The 10,796-nt window shown below is 38.5% G+C and overlaps 1 protein-coding gene across 1 annotated transcript in view; it reads right to left on the reverse strand.

Moving 5' to 3' along the window:
* Nucleotides 1-10,796, reverse strand: part of CDH8 (cadherin 8) — a 153,542-nt gene that overhangs the window by 31,217 nt on the left and 111,529 nt on the right. The window contains exons 10-11 of the mRNA XM_018086308.3: nucleotides 8,797-8,841; nucleotides 3,370-3,491 (exon numbers count right to left, since the gene is read on the reverse strand). Coding sequence (XP_017941797.1) covers nucleotides 3,370-3,491; nucleotides 8,797-8,841 — 167 coding nt within the window. The remainder of the gene's footprint in view (nucleotides 1-3,369; nucleotides 3,492-8,796; nucleotides 8,842-10,796) is intronic.

Below are 10,796 nucleotides of genomic sequence, written 5' to 3' on the forward strand. Positions count from 1 at the left end.
ATATAAGGATAAACAGAAAAATAAAGTTCCTATCAATCTATAATAACTATCTATGTGCAATTTTAATACATGGTAATGTTTAAACTCTTTTTGTGGGATGCAACTTATTAACTTCACTGACAATGTTTCCTCATCACTAGTAAACTCTTTCATATTTTTATTAAAACTGATCTTCCAAGTCTGAAAAAGCTTTTTGCAGTCCCATTGCTCTTCCTGGTTATTTGTGCATGACTTTGCAGACTCAAAATACCATGAGAGTAGACTTTTCACAGGATAATTTTAACTTTGCCTTTTTAGCCAAAGCCCTTCACTGCCAGGACCTGCATTTGACTCTTCAGACAGACAATGATCCAAGTGAAGATTTCTTCTTTTAGAAAAAGGCAATTCTAGCAGGAGAAACCAATAAAATAAGAGACAAATTGTCAGAGACCGAAGGACCACTGTACTCACTTTTATATTGCTCTGGTTTAAACACTGACTCAAGCACTGAAGTCAAAATTCTGTAGCTTTGTTTTGAGAAAACAGCCCTTCATTGGAAAGGTCTGGGTTTAGGCTGGGGAACAGTGAGTGAGGCACTTTTCTCACTCAACATGACAGAAGCTCTGTTCTAGGAGTACAGGAAAATAATTTCACTGTGCTGGAGAACAAGCAAGTGCAGAGTCATGGCCAGCAAACCATGAATACTCTGGCTTTAATAGTAGAATTATGCCAAAATAAAAAGGAGTAACAGGGAAAGGCATGAGCTTTGTGGCTAACTTGGAGTTACTGTAACATTACATTCAAATAATTTAATTTTTTTCCCCATAAAACCGACAAAAAACATCTCTGGCAACTTTCTGTTGTGTGCAAAAATGTGCAAGCAGCACATAAATATGTACATAGACAAATATATTTCCTCCTCTCCTCCCTTTCCTCTCCATCAGCTGTGGCACCTCTACTCTCAGAGGTAGGTGAAGGCAACGAAAATGCGTCTGGCAACATTATACATCAACAGTTTTTAATACATTCTGTCACATCACCAGCAGCTGTACTTGCCACTGCAATTATATCAGAACCCAAAATAGAACCCTTAGAAAGTGAACTGGAATAGACTGTTCAATTTATTTAGTGGCTGCACATAAGGTTTTATAAACAGTTCAAATGCAAACTCCCTTATGGTAATTCAAATTTGATTTAAACTTAGATTCAAGTTGAACTGCAAGTGTAAATAGACTGGAATTGCACAGTTACACCTTTCCTGCACATGTAACATTTGGGTTTAAACTTTGGAGAACAATTCAAATTAGGTTTTTGCTACTATGTAAGGAGTAGTATCTTTCTCATATCAGCTATCTCATAGCTGACATACATTTAGTTTTTTTGAATTTTACATCTTGACTGATGAATATGATTTCTTCTGAAATTTGAACTGAGAAATAAGCATAAGAAAAAAACAATAAAATTGTGGAGATACTAAAATCTCTGCAGGAGTGGATAATTTTTGAATGACAAATTCAGAACCTAACCTTGGTGATTATTCTGAACTGGTTATTGTTCCAGTAATTTTATTTGTTTAAAGCACAGAATAAATTGCAGGATCAGTGCCACCTCACCCATGCTGACAGCCAAATATTTAATAACCATCTGTAAAGTTCACACAGGATCCATGTTCAAGAGTGACATCTGCCATCAGATCAAGAGTGTAAAGGTAATGGTAAGATAAAGAATATCGTGGTTTAATGAAAGTTTTCTGTAAGTGCTTAAACAAAAGCCTCTTTTAACAGCTGACTCTTAATCATCTCATTTATTGTTTCATTCCAAAATGAAATGTGAACATTGTTCACCATGTCTTAAACTACCTGAAATTTGACAGGAATACCTAGATAAATATAGTCAGAAAACACTGTACAACAGAGCTTCTGATTTTAGGGAAGCTTACTGAGTCCTGGGTAAAGTTATCCTCATTAGAATTTAATGTATTCTGGAAAACTTAACTACTCAGCATCTGAAATCCACCCCGAGCTAAACAGAAATCCACCCTGAGCTGGAGGAACTTAAATGCCAGCAGTGACATGACTGTCTGCCCATAAGGGCACATCTCAATAATCTCCTTTGCACTGGTTAGAGAGAATTCTCATTTCTCAAATGACACATTTTTGACACCATTTTACTAAACAAAAAGGGGTGCTAGAAGTCAAGTCATCTGCTGTAACAATGCAATCCTGCCAGAGGTGGGTTGTCATATACTGCTATATAGGTTGTCATTTCACACTGCTGAAAGAAAATAACTTCTAACTCTATTGTCAGGTAACCTTCTTTGGAGAACAGTGAATTTAATGCCTAACACCCACATGAGACACAGGAATAGTTGGATTAACAAGCCTAGTGTCATGCTGTCAGCTGCTGTTTATTCAAATAAAATGTCACAATCTAGAAATAAATTACAAAGTTTAAAAACAGTGAATTGTTGCAACACACGGTGTTTCTCATGCTGGACAAAAGTTTCCATCTCATTTACACTGCATTACTTTCTAAATGTCTGTACATATTCTGGGATCTTTGCCTTGTCATTTATGTGGGATATGAGATATCCTTCCCTGTTTCTGTACATTTGTCCTTCAAAGTGGATGCTTTTTGACAAATCTGATCTGCTTCATTTTCTTTGAAAAAGATTATAAAGTTTGGATCCATATCTTGCTATGTTTACCTCACCTTGTGGAGTGTTGTGTGAATTCCTCTTTTTTTTCCATTAAATCAGGGAGAAAATAACCTGTTAATTCTTTTTTTTCTCTCTCTTTTTTTTTTTAAATATAATGAAAACTCCAACTCCATTTCTCCACCACCCCATTCCTCCTTAGAAACCTTAAACACAATTACAGTTTATGTGATTTCCCATCAAGTTTTGGTTTGCTGTCTTGTTTTTTCCCAACTTTCATAAAAAAGTGAGTTAGAACTAAATAGAGATTATAACTGAAATAAGGGTAAGGAGAAATGGGTTTATTGTTTTAACTGTTTCTTCTAAATTATACCTGGAAGCAGCTGCAATATAGTTCAATAACTGGACTGGAATTCAGGTTGGATTATACTTTTACCTCCTGACACACTTGAATTTATGAAGTGCTGAGCTCCATCACACAGAGTGGGATCAGTGGGAGCATAAAAACACTCAGAATTTTTTATTTCAAGCTTTAATTTAAAGCCTATATTTAAATAAAATATGCCCATATAAGGAGAGATGTACCACAGAACGTGATCACAGGTTTACCTTCAGTTAATGTTAAGGGTTGTTAGCATGAATATACAGGTATATATTTTGGGAATGAAGATGACATAAGGGGACAGGGAGAAACTCAACCTCAGTCTCAAACATAAAACCATGGAGACACTTACTTGTCCAGGCTTCCCATTCTCACACAGGAAGGCTTCGTGCTCTGAGGCAAACTCGGGAGCGTTGTCGTTCACATCGAGCACCTTGATGGCAACAGGCACCCGGGACACCTGGCTGTGGTTCCCTGAGGCAAGAAACCAAAGTACAGAAGGTGAGCATATTCAATCTGAACCTAAATACACCCAGAAATGCACACACAGTAACCGTGCCCTGCCCATCCCCTGCCCTTGCCTACCTGGGCTGCCTTATCCAGAACGGATCGTGGCGTTGGAGTGGGAGATAAAGAGGGATGGCCAGAGTTTCATGGTTGAAAAGAACAAATAGATCCCTATTGCAAACAGCATTTGTTAGAGATTAGCTCAATGAAGACCTTTCCTGGGCTAAATTGGTAAGATTTTTCTTTGATGAAGTTTGTATTGTTTTATTGATAAAGTCCATTATACATGGAAAAGGGGAGGCTGTAAACAGCAGAGATTTATTTCTTTGTTTATCTTTGGCAGAGCACAGAGTATGTCACTCTATTAATTGTTCTGACTGCACATCTATTATTTCTTCATTGCAAATACGGTTAATGTGGTGACCCACATGGTGAGGAAGATGGATGGTAGACTGACACAGGCAAAACTAGACAGTAATTTGGACTATTAAAGCACTTTGATCATCTCCCACTGACCAAAACCATGACCTGTGAACTTCTTTCTTCCCCGAAGTAAGGACTCATTATTTATAATATAGAGCTATTTTGCATGAAATTGCTTACCCCTGTAAAGAGGAGAATGAGCTGTAAGGCAAGAAAAGCTAAACCATCAGTTTGCATTTGAATAGATTTCAGAGTCAGTTGTTAGTGTCTTTCCCTAAATTCAGTATAGCTAATTTATTTAGAGATTCTTTATAAATATTATAGATTATTTTACCCCAAAGAGCAAAAACATGAGCTCTATTTAAACTGGGGTGACCACCTGATTTGAAGAGTTTGAGAAACAATTCCATAGCACATACTCACCCCTACAAGTAACTCAGGACTAATTTCAAAGTCCATCACTTAGTGAGGGATATTTTACAATCACAGCATTCTACCTTGGTTTTACCATCAACAATGGCAGATCTCCCACTGCCTGGTATTCAATGTATTTATCATTTCAAATGTCTACAAAGTACACAAAGACTGGGCTCCACCAGTGCACAGGGAGCAACTGATGGCAGCCCCACGAGTGACAGAGATGAATAAAGGAAGAATCACAGTATTTTTGGTGGTCTCCATCAGGGTTAATTGTGTTGTGACCTAATCCAACCCTAAATCTTACAGCCTGTTTTCTCCTCCTATGCTACAGTGGCCATAATTTGTGGGGCTCCAACTATAAATGTGCAAATTTCAACTGCTCAACTGGCATTGCTTTGAAATAGCATAAAAATAACAATTTCAAAAGACACAAGCCCTAAGACACTGATGTTATTAAGAAAGGCTTTATATTTGCTGGACAGCCTTAAATATTAACACTCTACCAGTATAGGATATGGAAGATTACCACACATCAGACTTTAAATGTTTCCCTTTTGAAGGACAGCAAAGTTTTTTGTTTGGACAGAAATACATTACAAGAAAAAAAAAGGAAACCCCACTAAAATATTTTAGGACCAATACTTATGTCCATTTTGCATCATATGATCTTACTAACATGTGAGGTGAAACTCATGCCATGAAATAATAATGTATTTGAAACCAAAGAAAAGCTAATATGCAAATCATGAATCCCAAACATTTTAAACACATTTTTTTAATCTTCACTTGATAAAAATACAGACAGTGAATCTCGAGCTTATCAGAATTCTCAGCACTAGTGTCATATTTAAACACTAAAGATTTACTTTTATCCAAATTAATGAAATGATGGCAGTTCAAATTTTAAAGACATTACAGAGAAATGTAATTAATTAGATAAGCTTCTAAAGAAATTATTCATGTCCCTTGTGACTGCCCCCAAAATGTTTGTCTTTCATCAGAAATACAAACATTAAATTTAAAGATATTATAATTAGAAACTTGATGAGAATTCATTTAAAAAATTAATTTACTAAACACAAGAGAGACCCAACCGGTTTGGAGATCTCCAAACAAGGGGATATCTGCTGCCTTTTAGGGTTCTTGTGACTGTGATGAAATTTGTTGTTGAGAAAGAGAGAAAGATGGAAAGGGAATTTTATCTACAGCTTGTACTGCCCACCACACTGAGTACGTTGAATTATTTTGTCATTCCCAACTTTTCAAGGAAATTTCACTTTATGCTAAGTGTTTACTGAGCACACCTTTTCCAACACATTGATGACTCCTCACTAAACAAACCCAGCTTGGAAACAGTGCCCAGACAAAACAGTCCCATCTGTTCGTATTCATACTTTTAATGTCTGAAAACTTGTCAGGGGCAAAAGGTACTCAGAGGATATTTGAATCCAGCTCTGTTAGCAATGCCCAGAATCCTTGGACTGGAAGTGGGAAGGGACTGAAGTGGCTCCACTCTGGTCCCAGAGAGCACAAACTGCTCCCATTGCATCCCAGCTGCCCCTCATGTCTCCCTAAATAGTATTCAGCCTTCAGGACTTTTCCTCATTTGTAGAGAGTCAGTTCTTTCTAAACTACTGACAAAACCCAGATTTAATTATTGGGTGGGGTTTTTTTGTTTGTTTTAGGATTTTTTTCCCAACAAACCCCTCAGCCAATAGAATTAAAGGAGACTGAGCCTTCTTGCATGTAGACAGTAAGACTGACTGCTTAAATTCTAATCAGTTCTTTTATGCAAAATCATAGAACAGTTTAAAGTTAAAGACTCTCTAAGGAGCTAAACAGATTTTTAAAAGCTTTATTGTGATGCAGTTTAAAAAGACCTACCTTGAATCTTGCAATACAAGTGTGCCATTAGGGCTGTCACTTGAGAACCATCAGCTTCGTTTGAAAATTTAGCACCCTGAGGTGCAAAATTATAAAAAAAAGGTGAGAAAACCTCAACTAGTCTGGTTAACCAAAAGTCTTTTCGAGTCCCAGCTGCACAGAAGGACTTAGTTAATACATTCAATTGGTCATCTGGGGCCAGCAGTGGCACAGCACAGCGTGGAGCTGTAAGGAGCACATGTGCAAATTGTGTACATCCCTTCCTAGAGTGCAGCTCATCCGTGGCTCTGCTGAGGTCTCAATTACTGCCCACAGCCCTGAGATCCAGCAGGGTGCTCTGGATGAGCACAGCACACACAGAAAGGAACAGCCAGGCAGAAATAAGGAAAGGATCACTCCGTGTAGAAATAACTAGTGGGGACTCGCTTGTGAGAATAAATAAACTCAAAAAAAAATAATGGGAAATCCAACTGAGTTTAGAAATGCATATTGAAGAGTCTACAGGGATTATAAGCACCTAAAAAAGCCCTCCTGCTTTTCTCCCCTGTTCTCAAGATTCTGCTGGAACACTAAAAGTTTGAAACACACAGCTAGCTGGTACTCCTCTGAGTAACCAACCCATTCAAACCCACTCAGGATTTAAAAAGGCTGCTGAGTTTGATACCAAAATGATGAGGTAGATGAGATAACCAAAGTCAAATTAAAAAAAAAAACAAGCAACAAAACATTATCGAGCCCTTCAGTGTCTCTAAACCTGATCTTTTGGAGGTTACAGATGCATGTTTTACCACATCAATATTTTCTTTCTTCCTGGAAAAACCCCCTCACAGCTGAGATGTTCCTGTTTCATTGGAAAGTTGTATTGCAAAGCACTGAGTGTTGTTAACGTTTTCACTGCAGGCAACAAGTCATACTAGGAGTAACTGGAGCTTATAAATAAAATTTTTGGTCTTGTGCCATAACTAAAAGAACATAATGCAGCTTTTCAACTCCCTTAAACACATAAACACTTCATAAACATGCTAAAAACACTTCCCCCTGTCTTTCCTTGACAGATACACATACAAGTCATCTTTGAGAAAGAGAATTATTGTAGCCCAAAATGAAGTTTATAATTTGTTAAATCCAAGGGAATTCAGTTTAATCCAGTTTTTCTTTATTTAATTAAATCATCCAAAACCACTTCAAGGTTCTCTTTAAGAACTCATTAGTGGTCTTGCATTTTAACTAAAATGAAGTACCTGAACAGAAAGTAGATTCCTAGAAAATAACACATTTTTATTATTATTATCATCACTACATAGCTCAGAAATGGCTATTTCATGCTTCTGTGGTTCAGTGAAATTTCTACTATAATAATATTTTAAATTAGAAGTAGAGGAAGCCCTGGTTCTAACAAAGAAATCAAACCAAAATCTGAATCACTGACTTAATAAAAACAAGGGTGCTTGGTTTAAATCCCTTATATTTCAAACTTATTAAGTTGTATTTTAACAGATCCATCCCCCATGACTTTATCAAAGTTGTATCTGATGATTTTATGAAGATAATCCACATGCAGGACAAGTTTATTTCTCCTGTTAGAGTTTATGCTGTTGTTTTCATTGGGCAATCCTTTACCTCTAGAACAGCACAGCTTATAACAATCTTTCTGTCATATAAAACTGACAAATCTGACTTCAAGAATCCCGAGAAACACAGATGCTATTGTGAAACGGAAGTTTTATTTATGTTGAAGCTTAAGTCTAGAAATCAGATACAACAGCAAATCCTGTGCTCATTTGTCTGAAGCATTGTGTAATGATCTGATTCAAGACAGACTGAGTGCCTCAAACTGACTCCAAAATTGTCAGGAGACATCAGGAATTGCCAGTGTTTCTGTTAAAAATACCAGAACACAAGCTAGTTCTGAATCAGGACAAAACTCAAGCAACCAAACTAAAAACCCAGACAGGATTGTTCACCCTGAAGATTCAGATTCTCCCTTGAAATTATTGTGTTTTTAAAGTATGAGAAAATACTAAGTTGTGGAATACCTAAACAGCAATATAAACATACCAGTACACAGCAGGAAGGTTCCTGTACAAGTTGCTAAGACAAGAAACAATCACTGCTTCCAAATTAATATTCCATTTCTATTTATTTCAGCCCCTGGAACGCTGCGGAGGAGCAGATTGTGGCGATTTCTGTGTGTACAAGTGCGTGGGAGGGGCGCGGAAAGGAAAAGATGGGAAACATATTTCTTGGGTTTGTTCCTTAAGTCATTCCTCGGGAGACAAGAGCAGATTTGGAAAGTTTTGTCTCCTTTCAGGAGCTCACTGGGTTTGTTTTATTCCGGGCTCCAGAAGAAGAATGTAACGAGTCAAGAGCAAAGCCACGTTACACTCTGGTTTTATGTCCTCACTGATAGACTGTCACCAGTTTAACCAAAGAGCTGCTTAATATCATCCAACTCTTTCATTTTAATCCACTTTTCTACCTCTGATGGCCATGGGGCAGTGTCAGACTCTTGCACAAGACATGCTTCCAGAAGAGCCATACGTACCCGCTGACCAGGGGGAGCGCGGGGAGGGCATTTCCACTGCATAGCCTGGAAAAGGAGGACAAGAAGGAGGGGAAACTGAGGACAGACCAGTTTTGCAAGGCCCTGAATTCAAAGCTGAATTTGTAGTTAAGAGGTTCCCAAAGTTCAGCAGCTCCATCTGTAAAGGCTGACTTAGGTAGGCCACGTACACCTACCTTTAACCAATATAATTAAGATGGGACCAAGGCTTGGGACTAAAGGACAGATTACACTTTGAGGCTGCTGATGAGGCCAGAAGAAAAGATAAAGAGCAAAATTTCTGTGGTGCATGCACAAGTCAAGGCAGAAAATATCAAATGAATAAACCATATTCTTCAGGCCCTTCAGAAAACTTCAGACAAAATTTTCACTCACTTTCTATTTCTGTGAGGTTTTCTTTTATTTCCACCTTAGTCCATGTAGGACATTAAAATTGTTTGCTCATTAATGCATGCAGGACATTAACATTGTTTCATGTAGTCCAGAACCCATAAGATTTTGAATCAATTACTTAAAATTTGCAGAAAAATTAAACGTGCCTGCAAAAAGACCAAATGGATTTTCTTTTTATCAGCGACATTCCACCTAACTCTGCACTCAGTTCTTTGTCTGCCACTGTAGTAACAACACTGCATTATTTCCTAAATTTGAAATAATTTAAGATTTTAAATGTAAATATAATTTAAATTAAAACAGAGACTTTAACTGGGTACTTTGCTGACTTCAAAGGAACAACACTGATTTATAAAACTTGATAATAAAACTAAATTTAAAAAAGTGAATATATTCCCTTCACAGAGGCACAATACATACTGATAGAATCAGTTAACCCTCATTTTGTTTATCTGAGGTCAGGCTAAATTTGGCATTCAAATGCAACCTCTTTGTTCTTTTTCATACCATGAAGCTGAGCAGTTATTCAGGAGCCTTACAAACAGCTACCGAGTAATTACTTCTGATACTCTCTGAATTGTGAGATCCATTTGCAAAACTAGGAAAGGTTTGTAAATTTTTTCAGAAGTATCTTGTTATGTTTGGCATATTTTCATTAATGATATTGTCTTGTCTGAATGAACAGACAGATCAAAAGGGCTTGGAAAGGAAAAAAAGAATAGATTGGAAAAGCAAATGTAGTTCACAGGTGGGAAGAGGGTTTCTTGTACCATAACCCTGGTTATAAGGGAAAATCAAAAGACCACGTTGTATTTAGATTTCTTGTATCTAGAAAAGAGAAGTTATCAGTTGCTACAACGTGACTGAGCACATGGGGCCAGGGTAAGTGAGATGTAAGTTTGTCCTTGAGGGAGAGGATGCTGAAGCAAGTTGATATCCACCTCAGGACTAGAGGGGAATGGGAAGCAAAGGCAACCCCAACCCCCTGTGCCACCCAAAAACCCAACTAACCAGAAACTCCAGGCTTTCTGGTTATTCTAAATCACTTGGGATGGTGCTCTGCCTTTAATCCACCTTGTTTTGATGACACCAGGTTGGGTGGGAGTGCTGATCTGCTGCAGGGCAGGAAGGCTCTGCAGGGGGATCTGGATCATCCATGGGATGAGGCCAACAGTGTGAGGGTCAACAAAACCAAGTGCTGGGTCCTGCCCTTGGGTCACTACAACCCCCTGCAGCTCCAGGCTGGGGCAGAGGGGCTGGAAAGCTGGAAAAGGATCTGGGCGTGCTGGTCAACAGCGATTGAACATGAGCTGGGTGTGCCCAGGGGGGTAAGAAGGCCAAGGGCACCTGGGCTGTACCAGCCATAGTGTGGCAGCAGGACCAGGGCAGTGATGCTCAAGCTGGGACTGCACCTCAGCTGTGTCCAGTTCTGGGCCCCTCAAGACATCAAAGACATGTAGGGGCTGGAGCATGTCCAGGGAAGGGAACAGAGCTGAGGAAGGGGCTGGAGCAGCAGGAGCAGCTGAGGGAGCTGGGGGGGCTCAGCCTGGAGAAAAGGAGGCTCAGGGGGGACCTTCTGGCTCTGCAAC

The sequence above is a fragment of the Manacus vitellinus genome, unplaced genomic scaffold, assembly GCF_001715985.3.
Source record: "Manacus vitellinus isolate BGI_N305 unplaced genomic scaffold, ASM171598v3 scaffold_10_pilon, whole genome shotgun sequence".
NCBI lineage: Eukaryota > Metazoa > Chordata > Aves > Passeriformes > Pipridae > Manacus > Manacus vitellinus.